Source organism: Lampetra fluviatilis, chromosome 32, assembly GCF_964198595.1.
Source record: "Lampetra fluviatilis chromosome 32, kcLamFluv1.1, whole genome shotgun sequence".
Taxonomy (NCBI): Eukaryota; Metazoa; Chordata; class Hyperoartia; order Petromyzontiformes; family Petromyzontidae; genus Lampetra; species Lampetra fluviatilis.
The window spans coordinates 2644309-2664724 of record NC_136306.1 but is presented as its reverse complement, the minus strand read 5'-3'; the positions used below and the strand labels follow the sequence as shown (position 1 = coordinate 2664724).

General features: G+C 54.5%; 1 protein-coding gene across 1 annotated transcript in view; it reads left to right on the top strand.

Annotated features, from left to right (window-relative positions):
- The first annotated feature begins 512 nt into the window (after window positions 1-512).
- The window catches only part of LOC144943792 (uncharacterized), a 107411-nt gene continuing 87507 nt past the window's right edge, over window positions 513-20416 (top strand). Inside the window, exon 1 of the mRNA XM_078871633.1 lies at window positions 513-1572. Within this exon, the coding sequence (XP_078727759.1) occupies window positions 517-1572 (1056 nt within the window). The 5' untranslated portion in view covers window positions 513-516. The remainder of the gene's footprint in view (window positions 1573-20416) is intronic.

Here is a 20416-nt window from a genome sequence, read left to right as displayed (position 1 = left end):
CTGCCGCCTCTCAAGGAATTCGTGGGAGCGGATGGAGATTGGGGCGGCTTCAAAAGGCGGTTCATCGCTCATCAAGAGATGGCGAACTGGACGGACGCCGAGGCACTATGCGCGCTGCCGGCGATGCTGGACGACGATGCCCTGGCTACCCTCACCTCGGCGCCTAAGGAAAAGCGCACCACGCTGCACCTGGCGCTGCAGCTGCTGTCAGCCGTCTATGGGCCGCCTTCGGACTGCAGGCAGCTGTTCCACGATCGGCATCGGGGCGCCAACGAATCGCCCCTGGCCTTCCGGACGGCTCTCCTGGCCCTAGCAAAGGCAGCTTTTCCGCGGATGGACGAGGAGGGAGTGGACGCCATGGTGGCTGAAAAGCTGCTGCGACTCGCCGATGAGCTGGACATCGCCGTCTTGGCTCAAGACGACGGAGAGATGTCGTCCCTGCTGGTCGCGCGCCACATCCACGGGGGCTTGCGGTCCCTGCGTCGCAAGGCTGCCAAGGGGGTGGCCGGCCATGCCATGGCGGCCACCGCCCTCCCATCAGAGGAGGTCTGCGGGGTGGAGCGGCGGGGGGAATGGAGATCGGCGGCACCACAGGCTCGGAATGGACCGAGCCGCCAGGAGCAGCCCAGGCCATCTGGGGCGCTCACACGCTGCTACAACTGTGGCCTGCAAGGCCACGTTGCGTCAGGATGCCGGGCTCCCCGTCAGCGCGGGGCGACACCTCGTCAGGACGCCACGCCGTCTCCACCCAAGCTCCAGCAGAGAAATACGGCGAGTCGTGGCACCTCACACGTTTGGCCCATGCACACATCCGACACACACTCACGCGCTCAACTGAACAGGGCTCGAAAATCGCCGCCCATTGCGCGCAATTGTTCTGAAATGCGGCGAGCGCTCCAACCGGGTCAGTGGTCGGAGCTCGCCCATCGTGTCGTTGCTGCGTCGGCGGGATCATCGGTTGTGGTCGGTCATATTGATGGGGTAGAGGTGCGGATTTTAATTGACACAGGGGCATCGGCGACCATTATATCTGATTTGATTTATAACATCCTTCCCGTTCAAAGTCGTCCCTTGCTCCCTGTTGACGTGCCATGCTATGCTGCTAACGGGGGCTCGCTGGGCATTATTGGGCAAATCCGCGCCAAAATTTGCATTGGGGACATTAAATTATCCGGGCCTGTTTTGGTTTCCTCCTCACTTGCGGTTCCGTGCCTGTTGGGGACGGATTTCTTGGCCAAAATGCCCATCCGTATCTTGATTGACCAGGGGTGCATCGAGCTCCCATCGGGCCGACGTGTTACATTTTTGTCTTCCCCCACCACGGAGCGTCGGGTGTTTGCCACCGTGCAGGCGCTCGTGACAAAAACTGTGCGCGTACCCCCGGGGGCTCAGATGCTCGTCCCTCTTAGGTTGCGTCGGCCGTTTGCTGAAGGGGTTGCTGATCGGGGGGTCTTGTTGGGACCATCTCGAGCCGGGGTCAATGGACCCGATTTGATAGCGGCTCAGACCATGGTGAAAGGGGATGGGGACCCCTTCATTGCAGTCCTTAATGTAGGATCGCGAACGGCCGTGGTTCCTCAAGGGACCGTGCTTGCACACGCAACGCCGGTACCCTATGAGGAACCACTCGTGGGTCAGGTAACCACTGATCCTCCGTCGCGACCGCATTTGGACTGTGATGACGGATGGCTGGATGCGCTTTGCGCGGGATCAGTGGACCTGTCCGACTCGCAGCGTGCGCAGCTGCGAGTTCTCCTGAATGAATTTGCTGACGTTTTTAGTCAACACAAATTTGATATTGGTTGTACTAAATTGCTGCGACACCATATTGACACGGGTGACAGCGCGCCAATCCGCCAAAATCCCTTTCGGTTGAGTCCCGCCGAAAAGGATCATGTCAAATCGGCTGTTGATGACATGCTAGCCGCCGATATCATTTCCCCTTCCAACAGCCCGTGGGGCGCGCCGATCGTTTTGGTGAAAAAACACGACGGCTCACTGCGGTTTTGTGTCGACTTTCGGCGATTGAACAAAATTTCTGTGGCAGATGCATACCCGCTTCCTCGAATGGATGAGTCGCTCGATGCCTTGGCGGGGGCGCGATTCTTTTCCACCCTCGATTTATTATCTGGATTCTGGCAGCTTCCTCTGGATGACGATTCAAAACCTAAGACTGCTTTTCGTACACCGCAAGGTCTCTTCCAATTTAACCGCTTGCCGATGGGCTTACACTCTGCGCCGGCAACTTTTCAGCGGTTAATGGAACTGGTCTTGGCAGGCTTGCAATGGGATTCGTGTTTAATTTACTTGGACGATGTCATCGTCTTTAGCAAATCCTTCGAGGAACACCTCCAGAGGCTGCGTGCTGTTTTTCTCAAAATGCGGGCTGCCAATTTAAAATTTAAACCGCAGAAGTGCCATTTGCTCCGCGAATCGGTGCGGTATTTGGGTCACATTGTTGGGCGCTCGGGGATATCCACTGATCCCGCCAAAACGGAATGCGTCAGCTCCTGGCCGACTCCCACCTCAGTGGGAGAGGTCAGGAGTTTCATTGGGTTCGCGTCGTACTATCGACGGTTTGTGGCTGACTTCGCTACGATCGCGAAACCATTGCATGCCTTGACATCCAAGGGAGTCAGGTTTCATTGGGGGCCAGAGGAGAAGGCTGCTTTTCGCGCCCTCCGGAAAGCCCTGGTGGGGGCTCCGCCGTTGAATTACCCCGATTTCTCACAACCCTTCTTGCTCGATACAGATGCAAGTAACACGGGCATCGGGGGCGTGCTGTCCCAGCTCATTGGGGGCGTAGAGCATGTGGTGGCTTACGGTAGTCGGGTACTGTCTCCAGCGGAACAACGGTACTGCGTTACCCGTCGGGAATTATTGGCAATTGTTTATTTCATTCAGCAGTACCGCCCGTATCTGTACGGTCGGCGTTTCACCGTCCGTACAGATCATGCGGCCCTACAGTACGCTCTGCGGGTTCAACAACCATCGGGCCAGTTGTCTCGATGGTTGGAGATTCTCCAAGACTACGACTTTGTCACCACATATCGTAAGGGCGTCCGCCACACGAACGCTGACGCCCTGTCGCGGTTGCCACCCACTTCGGAGTGTGCTTGCCTCCTGGGTTCGGGGCGTTGTAGGCCCCCGAACGTCACCACAAATTCGGTCCTCGTGGCCACCGCCGATGCGCCTTCGGCTTCGGGTCCTATCGAGCAAGAAGGGAGGGATTCGTTGCTGGGGTTGTCGGTCGCGGAATGGGGACGCCTCCAAATGGAGGACACCTCCCTCCTCGCTCTGCGCCGTCGCGCCGGGGGGGTTGGGCAGGGGGTGGCGAACGTTGACTCGTGGGGGTTGTTCCAGGGTCTTTTAATGCACTGGGACGGAAAAACCCGCCGCCAGCGGCTCGTGGTGCCTGCAGCATTGAGGGGTAAGGTGGTATGGGCTGTTCATGAGCGGCTTCTGCACTTGGGGGTTCACAAGACCTTTGCCACGCTCCAGCTCGATTTCTTCTGGCCGGGCATGGCAAAGGACGTGGGGGATCTCCTGGGGTCGTGCACGCAATGCGCACAGCGGAAGCCACCAGCTAGGGGGTCCAACCCTCCGCTGCAGTCCATAAAGGTTTCCCGGGTTAACGAGCTCGTTGCTCTAGACATACTCGGGCCATTTCCTGCTACACCCAGGGGGAATAGGTATTTATTGACAGGGGTCGAATACTTCACGAGATGGCCTATGGCCTGGCCCCTGGCCAACCAGTCGGCAGCAGCCATCGCGGAGGCCTTTGTCCAGGGCTATGTCCTCGACAAAGGTGCTCCGGAACGGCTGCTTACTGACCAGGGTAAGAATTTTTCGGGACAACTCCTACGCGAGGTGTGCGACCTCTTGGGTACGGAGAAAATTCGGACCTCCCCGTATCACCCACAAACTGACGGGATGGTGGAACGGCTGCATCGGACCATCGCGTCTATGCTGTCCCAGCAGGTGTCGGAATCCCAGACAGATTGGGACCTTCGCATAGCCGGTGTGTTGCAGGCCTACAGGATGGCTCCCCATGCGGCCACCGGATTTTCCCCTTTCTTTTTAATGTATGGCCGCGAGGCTAACCCCCCTGTGACTACCCAGCTGAAGCTCTCGGCGCCTCAGGCGAAGTCTACCTTGTCCGACCACGTTAAATTTAACATCAGAAAATTATCTGAGGCGCGGGAAGCGGCCGTGCAAAATTCTGAACTCCGCCAGAGGGCGAACGAGAGGCTTCGGCTGGGGCGGGTACATGTGTTCAAATGGAAACCAGGGGACAGGGCATGGTTGCACTGTCCCCAGGTGCCACTGGCAACCTCGTCAAAGTTGGTACGGCCGTGGCGGGGGCCAGTGGAGGTCGTACAGGTCTTACGGCCGCAATGTGTTCGCGTCAAATGGGGGAGGCGTCGGTGGTACGTGCACCCCTCAAGGTTGAAACCGTTCATTGCGCCGGCCCGTGGTTCACACACACACACGCATGGCCAAACGTGTGAGGGGTCCGCCGACTCCCCGACGTCGCTGCTCTCGCCTGACCTGACATCAACTGTTCCATCTCCAGGTGCAACAGGAGTGACGGGTCCACGCCCGCCAACCCCTCCCGGAGGGGTCGGGGGTCACTCGGCAGCAACGCCAGACTCTCTTGCACCCGGACCGTCAAAAACCGCCATTGAGCGTGCCGGGACGGGCCCTTGTGACGGGCCCGCCGCGAGAACGCGCGCCAAAACGCGCAGACTATTGTGAGGTCGGCCGTTGGGGGGCCCTTGCGGACAGTGGGGGGGAGGCGTCCGGAGAGTGTGTATATATGTTGGGTTTGCGGAATGGGGTATTTATTCGGGAGGGTGCGCCGGGTTATATTTTTTTTTTCTCTTTCTTCTTCTTCTTCTACCTTGTTCCTGTTGTTGTTGTTGTTAGGGTTGTCGTTGTTCTTGTTAAAATTACGCGAGGCACACACGGTTTTGGGGAGGGATGCACCTTTATTCTGTTTTTGTTGCAGCCGGGGACGGCTGCGAGCTGTACGAGGGGGGGTGATGTAGAGGTGTAATTGTGTATGGGAGCGGATGGCCAACAAACACAAGGGGCGTGGTTAGGGCCGTACACATAGGAGGTGCTCGCACCGACGTCCGCACCTGCATCCCCCACGGGCCTCTCCCGGGGGGGCCGAGTACTATAAAAGGTGATGAGCCAGAGGGCTCGAGGTCGAAGTATCAGCTTTAACCAGCGAAGACGGAAGACCAGCTAGAATAGGCCCCGGAGCTTCCCTGGCTCGCTGTCCTTGTAAGGGCTGACCAGGGCTATCCGGTGGCGTGGCCCCGAGAGCCCAGACTGACGAGCAGGTCTGGGGACTCAGGGTGCCGGATCCCAGCTTGACCAGGGCTGGGACAGGTAGCCTCCCTTAGCTCCCTAGTGGAGGACTTGGGCTTAGGTTAGCGGGGCTTAGATGTCGTGTCTCCCTGTTAGCCGAGTAAGGGGACGTTACCCCTTAGGTCCTGTGTATACTCGTTAACTGTATACAAGTTGTGTTAATAAATAAGTGTGCCTCCGATCCCGTCGTCAAGCCTCCTGAGTACTTGCTACACACGTAGCCAACGGTGATAATTGGAGGTGCATTAACGATTCTCCGTCAGGGCGTCCGTCTGACCGACGTCCTCAACGACTCGACGGCTAGATGCATGCAGGTGTAGTGTTGTAAGGACGGACTTCTAAACGTCTTTTATGGCACACACCGTTTATTATCTTAATAATACAGTCCCTATCACACTAAGGGGTATATGGTCCCCTCACCCGTTTCCCTCAGAAGGTACAAGCCTCTGGACCCTGCAGGCTATCTAATCTCCCTGCTCTCCCAGCGTACTCTGGCTGGACCTAGGGGATCTCTCCCCGACCACTGGTTACTCTGAGCCCGAGCCCTGATAAGGGCTGGAGGACTTGGTCCAGGGTCCTAGACGTCTTCGGCCGACTTGGGTCTTCGTGTAGCAGAACCCCTCCAGAGCTCTCAGCGCTCTGGCTTTTATACCTGTTCGTGGCCGGGTTGTCCAATCCCCGGCCACCTTGTGAGACCCCTCTGATTGGTTCTTCCCAATCTGGGTTTGGATCCTACCTCACCCCATTTGACCCTGACCGTTTGATTGAGTGGGAAAACCTTGTTTACGATCTGCTGTCACAGTTTGTGAACAGCGAGTAGTTAATACTACTCCACAGGCAATGTGTCAACTTTCGCGTTGTGCCCGTTCCCGTTGATCGTGTCGACGATTCGCCATCTCGGCATCCAAAACCACGAGTCTCTGGCAACACATTACAAACCCCCTACTTGCTGGGCCATTTTCACTGCCACGAAGACTGTAGTTCAATTTCGCAGGGCTTTAAGGCTCGTCAGAGAATGTTGTCTGCTGTAAGCTTAAAGGCCCTTTGGCATCAATGATGCACGGTGGTCAATCAAGGACTGGCCATCATGCATCAATCTTGTTTTTTTTGCTAGTGTAATGCGGGCGTGAGCGACCTTCCGGATGTGACGTCACGGGGAGGCGGAGCCAGGTGACGTGGGTGAAAGGTTGGGGTCCTTAAGCGGGTAAACCGGAAGGAGAAGTCAGTCGTGTTGTGAATGGAAAAGGGTGAGGCCACGAGGGCGAACGAGAGGAGGGAGGCACCGCCGGCGAGCGGGGGCCGACCCCAGAGTACAGCCAGGAAGGCTGTGTGTTAGAGGCAGCGGTGTGGCTGCAGAGAGTCGCAGGAGCGACGAAGAGAGAGGAGAGTACAGCCAGGAAGGCTGTGTGTTAGAGGCAGCGGTGTGGCTGCCAGGAGGAGCTGCGGAGAGAGAGAGAGACAGCAAGAGGCTGTCAGAGCTGCGGAGGGAGAGAGAGACAGCAAGAGGCTGTCAGCGCTGCGGAGTGAGCAGCAGCGATTACAGCCAAGGGGGCTGAGAGTGAGTAACAGCAGCGGAGCTGCTGTGGGGGCTACAGGAGCGACCGAGGCCAACAGAGGGGCTGCTGGAAGAGAAGAGAGAGACATCGGAGTCGGCACTGTGGGGACTGAGCAAAGAAGAGACAGCCGTGTGGGTAATACAGTACGAACCGAATAATAAAGGACACTGAGCCAGAGATCGTGGTCCAGGGTTTATTACACTGGTGTCAGAAGTGAAACGGCTTGTCAAGACGGCTCGGAAGAAAGAATATTCCTGTGCCATCATCTGCTACATCATCCGACTTACGATTGAGACAGATGGCGCAGCTGGAGACCTGGAAAATCGTGCTGGCGAAACCGTGTGAGCTCACCACGCCGACGACGGCAGTGGGGAAAGCCGATGGTGGTCTGCAGGCCGACGCCTTGCCTGCGCTGCCAGCGCCATCTGCCACGTGGCACGAAGACGCCATCTTGGGCGTGGCAGGGGAGAAACGGCGGGAAGCCGCCATCTTGTCTTCACCGCGGCGGGGAGACGCCGCCATCTTCAACATCGCGGCGGAGAGGCAGCCTTGCGCTGCCATCTGGAGGTGCCGCGGGGAGAGCAGCCTGCTGTGAGCTGCTGTTTTGCGAGGGGGAGCTGCGAGGAGAGGACGACGACGCTACAGCTGCTGGGGCGGGAGCTCTCCCGTCCTGGCTCGGGTGCGTGACAACGGAGCAGTCAAGTCGCCGAACGAGTTCTGCGAGACGACTCAAGTTGCCGCCCTGCCATCCTCTTCTTGCTGCAGCCCCGGGCGGGTCGTAACGATACGCAACCGGCCTTTACACACACCTCACCCATCTTTCGAGGGCCGGGTGGGGGCGATTTTGTTCTCTCATGACTCGATTGTGCGGAGCGCGGTTCGGAAAGTGTGTATGTGTGTGTAATAACGATGAACGCGCTATCTGCTTGTTGCTCGGTGTCAATTAAAGTGTGTACGTGTGTTGAGAATGGACGGAGAGTATGCTGTGCTTGCTGAGTGTTAAATTGTGTGTGTGCGCTGCGGTGTGGAGTTGTTATATTGATGGCGAAGTTAATTATTAACTCGGGAGCGTCGGGTATCTTGCGCTGTATCATCTCGTGGGTTACCTTGTGCGATGGGCTTAATTGGAAAATATATATATTTTTTTTGGTGTATTGTGCTGCGAGGTGCTAGGTGCGATGTGGTTGTTGCAAGAGAGAGAATATTTGTGTTGTTGCTGCAATGTTACGACTGGATTAATGGTGTGTTGGTTACCTGCAGATCGGTTTGCTATTGTGCTTAAATGTGCGCGTGTGATCGCGATATGCTGACTGTATGTGCTGTTACACCGTTCTGTACGGTTATGGGGTGCGATGCATTGATTGACTATTGGGATTGGGATGTTATTAATTGTGCGTACCTGTTTGGAAATTGGTAACAAATTCGAGGGGGACCCTATTATTTGGTCGTATGGATGTTATGTACACGCGATTTTGTGTATATTATGGGTAACGGCGCTTTGTGAGAGAGAGCGCGCTTTGAGGGTGCGTGATGACGCCGTTGTGGGTGTCTCAAAGGTTAATGCTAATGGGACCGTAAATTGGCGCCAAGTTGCGGCGCGTATTCGGTTGGTCGCATGCAGCCACGAGTTGCTTTGCGAGTTGGGTTGTGTAACCAATGTGGTTGGTGAAAAATTGGTTAAAAATTCCCCGAGATGACTGCTGCGCGCAGCAAGCTGGGGCTGTGCGTCTATCGTTGTTGGGATTGTTACAATAAGACGGGGGAAGCAATTTGTGACCCCCAGTAAAGGGAAGCTGGGGTGCACGAATGGAGAAAACTGGCCACGTGTTCGCACGTTGGGCCGCCATTTTGCGCACACGCGGGGTATGGCGTCGATGCGCTTTGCGGAAAGGGCCGCCATTTTGAGTGCGCGCGAGATATTGCGCGAACGCGCTGGGCGAAGGGGGCCGCCATTGTGAGCGCGCGGGAAAAACCTCGGTGGGGCAAATATTCCATCTGTTATGCCTGCCATTGTTGATTGGGTGATGCACGAGTGGTGGTCACGTCGGCATATGGCTGATGGCTGACCTGACAGCCGGGAGGCGAAACCTCCGTGGTATGTCTTAAACTAATGGGCCGTGTGCTCATATGGCTCGGGGAGTCATGGTTCAGTTGTGCGGTGGCAGACTGAACCTGGTGTGCCGGGGGCTCACGGGATTTGGGTTAGGGCGTTATTGTCTCTATAAGAGAACATTACCCCATGGGGGGGGTCGTTGATATCTGGCCTTGCCGAGGGATTGATCTTCCCTTGGCTATAAAGCGTCAGACTATAAGAGGCTGGTGTGTGTCCATCGCTGATGGGATAGTAAGGGAGGAGCATGGCCGAGTGCTGCTCATCCCCGAAATGGCACTAGCCGAGAGTATGGTAAATGGATGTTGCCGTGGGTTGACGACCACGGTGAGGGTTACGGCGAGTTAAACGTTATAGCTGGGGAGCGTGGCTCTCCACGCGAGGGTGTGCGATTAGGGGTTGTTGGTTTGTTGAGAGTGACTGTGGGTACATGCTGTGTACGTCTGAGGTCTGTGCTGGTCCTCAAGGGAGGACTGCTGGTGGGTAAGAGCAGACATTTTTTTGTTGTTGTTGTTTTCACGTGTAAATAATATTGCTGTTAAAATGTAAATACTGGGGCGTCCATCGCGGTTATTTGGGTAATTATTGGGGTTTTCTTAAGCGGCCCGGAATTACATCATCTCCACTATCCTGGGGCCGGGTGGCTGTCGTGTACGACATGCGGATGTGCGTTGTGTTCTTTGTGCTGTTGTTGTTCTTGTTGTTATATTACATGCTTAGTGTCCTTTAAGGGGGAAGGTCGGTTCACCGCATTACGCTTTGCTATTGGTCAGCCGAGGTCGGCTGGGATTTTTCTACGGGGGAGGGTGGTGTAATGCGGGCGTGAGCGACCTTCCGGATGTGACGTCACGGGGAGGCGGAGCCAGGTGACGTGGGTGAAAGGTTGGGGTCCTTAAGCGGGTAAACCGGAAGGAGAAGTCAGTCGTGTTGTGAATGGAAAAGGGTGAGGCCACGAGGGCGAACGAGAGGAGGGAGGCACCGCCGGCGAGCGGGGGCCGACCCCAGAGTACAGCCAGGAAGGCTGTGTGTTAGAGGCAGCGGTGTGGCTGCAGAGAGTCGCAGGAGCGACGAAGAGAGAGGAGAGTACAGCCAGGAAGGCTGTGTGTTAGAGGCAGCGGTGTGGCTGCCAGGAGGAGCTGCGGAGAGAGAGAGAGACAGCAAGAGGCTGTCAGAGCTGCGGAGGGAGAGAGAGACAGCAAGAGGCTGTCAGCGCTGCGGAGTGAGCAGCAGCGATTACAGCCAAGGGGGCTGAGAGTGAGTAACAGCAGCGGAGCTGCTGTGGGGGCTACAGGAGCGACCGAGGCCAACAGAGGGGCTGCTGGAAGAGAAGAGAGAGACATCGGAGTCGGCACTGTGGGGACTGAGCAAAGAAGAGACAGCCGTGTGGGTAATACAGTACGAACCGAATAATAAAGGACACTGAGCCAGAGATCGTGGTCCAGTCGTTCATTACACTAGTATGGTACAGTAATTGAAAATGGATGATAACTCAACTTGTTTATCCATGTCCAGGTAATCCCCGGTCTCCTTTGCGGAAGAGATTGATGTCCTTGACGGGGTTTCCCCTTTGTTAAGGAAAGGGATATAAATTGCATTACACTTCATTGTCCAGTCTAATGAAGAACTGGTTGGCTGTTTTGTTGCTGGTACAATGTATTGTGTTCCGGTTCGACAGGCTGACAGGGTGCACATAATGTTGACACGTTTGATACGAACATTTCTTGTATAACTTTGGAGATAAAAAAAATCACGCTAGTGCTATTGGTTGGAGCTTGTGTCATAGCGGCACGTGAGACACATTTTTTTTATAGATAACGGGACACAAAGAGTGAAACTAAGTACATGTATTACAGCTCGCGATGTTGCCATGGTATGATGGGTAGCAATACTGGACTGGCGATTGAGAGGTCGCCAGTTCGATCTCCTGGTGCGGCAGTTGAAACAATTGGGCAAGTTTCTTAAATCCACCCAGCACCACTGTCCACCCGGTATCTAATAATGGGTATTTCCAGGCAATTGCAAATTATGTAATTGTTTTTTCGTCTATTCCAAACGTATGCGTATCTCTGCAACCCTCGTAAGTTCATAAATTAAACTGCGCAGAAGTGCTCTGCTCTTTGTCCGAGGCTGTCGAGAAGGTAATATGTTAACGTCAGTCATATGTCACCTCAATTTACTACAAGTAGCTGCATGGAGCAGGTAATGAATGCATCGGGTAGAAGACGACGTTATCTCCCCAATGGCGGACTTGCGGCTGAACAAATCTGAAGCACTGCTGTCACACACACACACATATTAATGGCCTTTTGTGTGACTGTTTCAATACTCCATAGACACTTCAATTTGGATTCAAGTCAAAGAGTTAACAAGCCCAAACAAGCACTGGGCTGTGCTCACGTCGATTATGTGGCCATCAATACCACGTGACATCATGTGAAAGTGGCACACTTTGTGATGTCATTTACGGTAACGTCACACTTTCGGATTAATCCGAAAAAAGAAACACATCGAATGATCCGAAATATTGTATCTAGACCTGATTTTTTTAATATAATTCTGATCAATCCGAACATTAGGAACACTTTCCAGATACATGTGTTGGTAATGCAACTACACATGTGTTGCACTCTTAACGCAGTGGTTGAGGGGATGGCTAAAATAATCATTCGAAGGCTCTTAAAACCAATGAACAGGGACTTTACTGAAGCCCCTCGGGGATTACACCGACGTAGTATGTCCCTACAGCCACACACTGCACCGCGACCATTGTTGTGCTCGTGTTTTTTGTTTAGTTGTTGCTGTAACCAGGTTTCGAATCAGGTGCCCAACAGAAATTAGCATGGAATGCCCAATTGGGTTTATCCGTGGCAAAATAACACCTAACCTAACCTAAAAAAAACAAGCTACCGGGAGCTGCACGCAGACACACTGCCAGTGCTGCCTCCTCAGGCCTGAGGCTGCATCACAACCACCACCATCATCCTGGACCAATGATTCTGATGTGTCCCGGCTAACAACTGATTTAAAATCGGGTGCCTAATTTGTAATCCTGGATATGAATATATAAAAAATTATGTACCGTCCATGTATTTATTCAAGGTAGCGTCTCAGTTTTCATCACACATTGGGTGTGCTTCTGCATATGACCCGCTTTAATCCAAAATAAACGTTTTTCTTTTCATACCAGAACACCTGACAGACCTTTGCAGAGTGCTGAAATGAAACTGATTATTTTAAATGAGTGCCAAATGAGGGTTTCAGGTGTTGTGCCTCAAAGCTATGCTCTGGAGAAATACTTATTTTTTTAAAGAAGCAGAGGCTACATTCAGAGTTCAAGCAACACAACTTTGATGTCCGTTGTGTCAGATTCATGGGCAATCCAGCTAAATGAGATTTGTATTCACTCTATATGCCCTGGTATAGGAAGGATAGAATAGTAATTAATGGTGTCGCTGAGCAGTTTATAAACACACAGCAAACTGTCCTGCTATTGGGCACAGCTCCAATAATCTGACCTCATCAGTTTGTATGAGGGATATGCATGTCATTGCCCTGTTTAAAATGTAGTAAACATCAGACTGGATGAGACTGAGTCAGCTGTTTTCTGTTTTTCATATTGCTCTGCTGAGTGCCACAGCAGTGGAACCATCCGTTGCCTTGCAAGGGCATACATCAAATGTGCAGCCCTGCGATTACTTGCAGAAGAGCCACCACGAGATGGTATATTGGCCTACTCTTCCACATTTGCCCAGATGTCTTGGAAGAGTTACCCGACCACAGTTAGCAAATCGGCAGGCCACGTGTGGTGGCGTAAAATGTGAGAGTACTAGGCCAACAGCTCTTCAACATCAATACATTTTGTTGAGGTCTGGCTTCCAGTTGCCGAACGAATATATTTTATGAGGTCGCACTCATTACATACAAAGTGTTTGTCACAAATGTACCACAATAGCTTGCTGATCTCGTCAAGGAGCATCAACCATCACGCAAATTCCGGTCATCCTTGCAGCAGCAGCGGCTTTTGGCTAACTATCGAACAAAGGCGGTGACTGCATTGGACACTTTAAGATGCGCTTCTGCGCCTTCTGGAACGCTCTACCTTCCGATATTAGGATACCACTGGAGTGCACATTTATACTGCTGGATGGATAGAGATGGAAGGTGGGAGGAGGTGGGGGTATTTAAGAAATGGTCCAGATTGTTTCAACTGTCTCCACCACGAGGTTATTTGATGGATATGATCACTGTTACAATTTGCATTGTCCCATTTCTCATTTTGGTGGGATTGAGATACTTTCACTTTGACTGAATGTTTAATAAGTGGATTTTAAGTGGTTCAGTCAGTGCTGCTGCCTGGACCCGAGACAAACTCACAACACTCGAATCTTGCCACGAGCTTCCAGGACCTCACCCAGAATCTCATTTGTGCTGGCTCGGTGGATCGTTATTGATATCAGCATTAGCACACAACTCTGGCCTGGTGCTGCTGTTGGCAGAGAGCTTGACTCACAATTGTTATGCTTCAAATTGAAACCCTGGTTGGGAGTAGACTCAGTCCATTGTATCTCCAAAAGCAATGCATTGTGTTTCACCATACGATACCTCATCAGTGGTTTTCTTATCAAGACACTAGCCCCTGCCATGGGAATGTAGATTTTTTTTTCAATGTATCAAGGCTGTCAGTAACAATGGGCCACTGCTGCAAAAATAATCTGAGTAGAGATGTTAACTACCTCGCCTGGTATACATGAGGCCATCGGTTCGGTCCCGACCTTTATATTCGATCCCGACGCCTGCATATTTGGAGTTTGCATGTCTCTCCCTGTGGTCATGTGGATGTTTCTCCGGATCCCCCGTCCCCCCCCCCCCCATATTTAAAATCAACATCACACGTTTGGAGTATTTGGCTGCGATAAATTTCCACGTGATAAGCCATTTTGCTGAGCTATCATTTGTGGCCAGGTCGCTTCTGAAATATAGAAAATATAGCTCAGTGGGCCTTACCTGTGTAGTGACATACGAAGGGAGGGGCTGCTGGGGGCTCTGGGTTCCCGGGCGGGTCCAGACGCTTAAGCCTCTGGGCGCCAGGCGCTGGGTTCCCAGGGGGTCCAGATGCTTAAGCCTTTGGGCGCCAGGCGTTGGGTTCCCAGGCGCTTAAGCCTTATGGCGCCGCCACCGGGGGGGGGGGGGGGGGGGGGCTGTGTGTGCTCTGTGGGATGTCTGGTGGCGCACACGGCCCCACCCCTTGTTGGACTAGGCATAAAAAGGGGAGCTCCCTAGACGATCGGGGCCAGTTGTAACTCAAGACCCAAGACCAGCCATCTGAAGACCCTGGGATGTTGTGAGAGCGAGTGGTGGGACTCTGGAACTCCCGACTCTACGACCTTGTGAGGGCGAGTTCCAGAGCGTAGCCAGAGTAGAGTATCTAGGCTGTGTACCTAGGCTGTGTACCTAGGCTGTAACAGAGTATCAGGACTGTTGGAGTGTTGTGTTGTAATAAAGATGTTACCTCTACAAGTGTCTCCGGAACCCGTTACATTTGGCGTCAGAAGTGGCAATGGAGACAAGAAGTAAGCCACGTACCTTCAGTCCTGACGGCGATGTTGAGGAGCAAGCGGCGACGGGGCAGCCAACTCGAGCCGACAACGACGCCGCACCGCCGGCTGAGCAGTCGTCCACCACACCTGCCGATCCTCCTCCAGCGTCGGGAGCAGCAATGGAGGAAACGCTGCTTCGCCTCACCGAGCTGCTCCACGCCACTGTCTCCATCCTGGACGACATGCGTCGCTCACAGGCGGAGACAGGAGGGAGAGAGGCGGCGCAGCGGCTGCGCCATTCCGCCGGCTCCAACACAAAGATGGCAGCCGTTCCCGCCGCAAATACATCCGGGTGTGTCGTCACTTCTGCCGGGGGAGCAATGACCGCTGGGAGCGACGTCTGTGCCAACCCGACGATGCCGCGTCATCAGCGCTGCATCCCTCACCGCCGGGTGACAGCTGTTTGCAACCTAGCAACGCCGCGTCATCAGTGCTGCATCCCTCACCGCCGGGTGACAGCTGTTTGCAACCTAGCAACGCCGCGTCATCAGCGCTGCATCCCTCACCGCCAAGTGACAGCGCTGGGAACGCGAAGCCAGCTTCAGCCGGGTTGCCAGGCAACGAGCGCGGGGCTCACGTCCACCAACGCCTGCCGACACTCAAGGCATTTTCTTCAGAGGGAGGTGAGTGGGCAGCGTTCGAACGCCGGTTCGTCTCTCTTATAGAGACATCCGGCTGGTCGGAGTATGAAGCGCTCCAGGGCCTCCCGGCCATGCTCGACGACGACTCCCTCGCAGCACTCCTTGCGGTGCCACGGGCGAAACGTGCCACGCTCACGGATGCCCTTCATCAGATGCGGCTGATTTATGGACCCCCGTCTGAAGCACGTCACCGCTTCGATGCGAGGAGGAAGAAGGCCTCCGAGTCAGCGATGGGGTACCGCAGCGCGCTGCTGGCCATGGCGCGGGTTGCCTACCCTCGCATGGATGAAGACGCTGTGGAGTCACTCGTGCTGCAGAAGCTCATGAGCTTGGCCCGCCAGCTTCGAGTTGCCATGCCGACAGCCGACGACGACGACGACTTCACGTCGCTACGTGCTGCCAGGTGCATCCAAGCACACCTACATTGCGATGAGGACACGACCATCGCCGCCTGCGCAGGCCCACCTGATGCACAAACCTATGACGTGCATTCGGGGCCTCATCAGGCCTTCACGGCAACAGAAAATCGCGGATCGTCCAACTGGCGATCCCAGCGAGATCACCACCAGCGGGACCGGCCAATCTCGCGCCAGGACGGGGCGTCCATCGTCTGCCACAACTGTGGCCTTCGGGGCCATGTGGCGTCCGGCTGCCGGGTCCCCTGACGCCGGACTTCAGGACCTCCGGCGCCTCGGCCACCACCGTATCCTCGGCATACCCAGGCGAGTCACAACACCTCGCACTCTCGGCCCCCACTTACAACAAGCACGCACCCTCAAACCACACAGGGGGGTCATGCTTCGGAGGAGGGGGATTCGGGCCCATCATTGAACAACCGGGCGCTCGGACCAGGTCAATGGTCCGAGTTGGCCCATAGGGTCGTTGCCGCGGCGGCAGGGTCCTCTGCCGTAGTGGGTTCCATCGAGGGCGTTGATGTTCCTATGTTGATCGATACGGGTGCGTCGGCGACCATCATTTCAGACATCATTTATAACATTCTGCCCGATACATGCCGTCCCTTGCAGCCAGTTGATGTGCCATGCTATGCCGCAAATGGGGGTTCGTTGGGCATCACCGGACGGATCAATGCTCAGATCCGCATTGCTGACGTCCAATTAGTTGGGCCCATTTTGGTCTCATCAACCCTCGCCGTTCCGTGCCTCCTCGGAATAGATTTCTTGGGGAAGATGCCCATTAAAATTCTCATTAACAAAGGGTGTATTGAGCTCCCCTCCGGCCGACGCATGGCCTTCCTACCCACACCCACTCGGTTGCACTCCGCATCTACGACGGTGCAGGCGTTGGCGGCGTGCACAATTCACATTCCTCCCGGTTCTCAGATGTTAGTTCCCCTCCGGTTTCGTAAACCCCTTGATTACGACGCGTTCATGGGGGGTGCTGTGATCGGGCCTTCGCGTTCAGCTGAGCGGGTGTCGGACCTCGTGTGTGCACAAACACTCGTGCGAAGCGACCACGACCCCTTTATCCAGGTCCTTAACGCGGGATTGGAAACGGCCGTTATCTGTCAGGGAATGGTGCTTGCTCACGCGACGCCAGCCCCGCCAGAAGATGTGATCGTGGGTCACGTAGGGGGCGAGTCTTCTTCCGTTGCCAAGCCAGGTCCTGACACAGGATGGCTCGACGCGCTTTGCTCCACTTCTGCCGATTTGTCACCATTACAGCATGCTAAATTACGCACGCTGCTGAGCGATTTCGCCGACGTTTTCAGTCAAAGCAAATTCGACATTGGCTGCAAATTCGACATTGGCTGCTAAGCCACCACATCGACACGGGTGATGCCGCTCCAATTCGTCAAAACCCATTCCGGTTGAGCCCGGCCGAAAAGGAACATGTACGGGTGGCCGTCAATGATATGTTGGCGGCCGATGTCATTGCGCCATCAAATAGCCCATGGGGGGCGCCGATCGTTCTTGTTAAGAAGCACGACGGGAGCCTCCGCTTTTGTGTTGACTTCAGGAAACTTAATAAGATTTCTGTGGCCGACGCCTACCCGCTTCCCAGGATGGACGAGTCGCTCGATGCCTTAGCAGGTGCGCACTACTTCTCCACCTTGGATCTCCTCTCGGGGTTTTGGCAGCTACCCCTTAAAGACGCATCCAAACCAAAGACGGCCTTTCGCACGCCGCAGGGACTGTTCCAATTCAACAGACTTCCCATGGGTCTTCACTCGGCCCCGGCGACGTTCCAGCGCCTGATGGAGCTGGTCCTCGCTGGGCTCCAGTGGGATTCTTGCCTAATCTACCTCGACGATGTAATCATGTTCAGCAAAACTTTTGATGAACACCTCATGCAATTGAAGGCAGTTTTCCTTAAAATGCGAGCGGCTAACCTCAAATTCAAACTGCAAAGTGCCACCTCATGAGGGATTCGGTTCGTTATTTGGGCCATATTGTCAGCCGCTCGGGAATTGCCACGGACCCCGAAAAGACAAATTGCGTGCGCTCATGGCCAACTCAAATTGAGACGCCGCGCTAGTGATGCCGAGGGTCACAGGGGGCAGGGGGGCCCCGTATCATATGTCATCCGGGAAGGCGTCCTCATGCATTGGGATGGGGGGTCCCAATCCCACACATTGGTGGTGCCCACCTCCCTGCGGGGGCGACTTGTGTGGGAAACCCACAGTCGCCTCTTGCACTTGGGTGTTCAGAAAACACTAGCTAAAATCCAATTGGAATTTTTCTGGCCGGGCATGTCAAACGATGTGGCTGACCTTGTGCAAGGTTGCACAGAACGTGCATGGCGGAAACCACCTGCTAGGCCGTCCTGCCCGCCGCTCCAATCCATTAAGGTTTCCCGGGTCAATGAGATCGTCGCATTGGATAGTTTGGGTCAGTTTCCCGCTACTCCTCGGGGTAGTAAGTACCTTTTGGTTGGGGTCGAATATTTTACCCGATGGGCCAGGGCCTGGCCACTCCCCAACCAGTCTGCAGCAGCCATTACAGAAGCCTTTTTCCAGGGCTATGTCCTCGATAAGGGTGCTCCCGAACGCTTGCTGACCGACCAAGGGAAAAATTTCTCTTCCACCCTGTTGCGGAATGTGTGCAACCTGCTAGGGACACACAAAATTCGCACCTCGCCATATCACCCCCAGACTGACGGTATGGTCGAGCGATTACATAGGACACTTACCTCCATGCTAAGCCACCAGGTGTCTGAGTCACAGACTGATTGGGATCTCCACATACCTGGTGTCTTGGCCGCCTATAGAATGGCGCCCCATGCTGCCACGGGGTACTCGCCATTCTATCTTATGTATGGTAGGGAGGTTTGCCCCCCGATCGACGTACAATTGCACATTAAACAGCCCGCACCTAAGGCTAAGATTGCCGACCACATCCGTGCTAATGTGCGTCGTCTCGTGGATGCCCGGGAGGCTGCTCAAAATAACTCAGAAGCCCGTCAGCTTGCCAACGAGCGGTTGCGGAATCTCCACACGTCCCGCCACGTTTGGGTAGAAGGGGACCGCGCCTGGCTCCACTGCCCGCAGGTACCATTGGCTACTTCCTCAAAACTGCTTAAGCCTTGGAGAGGCCCGGTTGTTATTATTCACGTTCTCCGCCCACAGTGTGTCAGGATCCAGCATGGCAAGCGACGTTGGTTCGTGCACCCGTCACGTCTAAAACCTTACATTCAATCCTACACACCTCCTTCACTTCTCCGGGGCCGAGAGCGCGACATGTCTGACGAGCCGCGCCGCGATGATGCTGCTTCTAACTCTCGGGCAGGTCCCGCTGTCCCGCCCTCAGGTGCCTTGGGAATGAAACCCGCCACGGCCGACCCAGCGGGAACAAGCTTGCCCGCGGGATCAGCGACCCAGGACACAAGCGCAACAGCGGGTCGTCGGTCCCCTCCCGCCTCCGTCGCGACCGATGGACCTGCCACTCGGACTCGCTCAAAACTCAAACGATTTTCATGACCCCCGCCCACGAACTCTCGTCCCAACGCGACGCCACTCACCTTGCCATCATGTATAGTGGGCGATTGGGGCGTGCGTTCATCCTGCATATATGTGTTTATACAGTGTTGTTCTGCATCGGTGACCACAGGAGGGGGAGAGGCGCTTTCTTCTCATTTTTTTTTTCTTGATTTGTCACACACTCATTCTGATGGTTAACAAATAATTTATTGTACAATTGTATTTTTTTTTGACAGCCGGGTCGGCTGGAGGCTACGTAGAGGGGGGTAATGTAGTGACATAAGAAGGGAGGGGCTGCTGGGGGCTCTGGGTTCCCGGGCGGGTCCAGACGCTTAAGCCTCTGGGCGCCAGGCGCTGGGTTCCCAGGGGGTCCAGACGCTTTAGCCTTTGGGCGCCAGGCGTTGGGTTCCCAGGCGCTTAAGCCTTTTGGTGCCGCCAACGGGGGGGGGGGCTGTGTGTACTCTGTGGGATGTCTGGTGGCGCACACGGCCCCACCCCTCGTTGGACTAGGCATAAAAAGGGGAGCTCCCTAGACGATCGGGGCCAGTTGTAACTCAAAACCTAAGACCCACGACCAGCCATCTGAAGACCCTGGGATGTTGTGAGAGCGAGTGGTGGGACTCTGGAAATCCCGACTCTACGACCTTGTGAGGGCGAGTTCCAGAGCATAGCCAGAGTAGAGTATCTAGGCTGTGTACCTAGGCTGTGTACCTAGGCTGTAACAGAGTATCAGGACTAGCACTGCTTGCCCCGAGCTCTCATACTCTGATGGTGCATTGTCTTTGAGTTGTGCGCCTTTTGGCGTCATCTGGTCCAACCCATATGAGACTAGGCTCTAAGGAAAGCTGTCTCGGGTGTGGACCAATCAACTTCAAGGACAGTGCACATTATCAGAGTTATGTTCTTTTGTTTGTATTATGACTGCAGGTATTGCGGTCTATGCAAACATGACTCCTTGTAATAAGGTGTCAGTTTTGTTGCCAGATAGAAGGGTAAAGAACCAATTATCAGTATCAGGACTGTTGGAGTGTTGTGTTGTAATAAAGATGTTACCTCTACAAGTGTCTCCAGAACCCGTTACACCTGGTAAAATACAATAAAAAAAATAGTTTGATTTAAAGCGCATGCATGAAGCCACTCGTCAATTGAATTGGCCTAACATTCCAATGTGGCACCCTCCTGCTAACAAAAAAAAA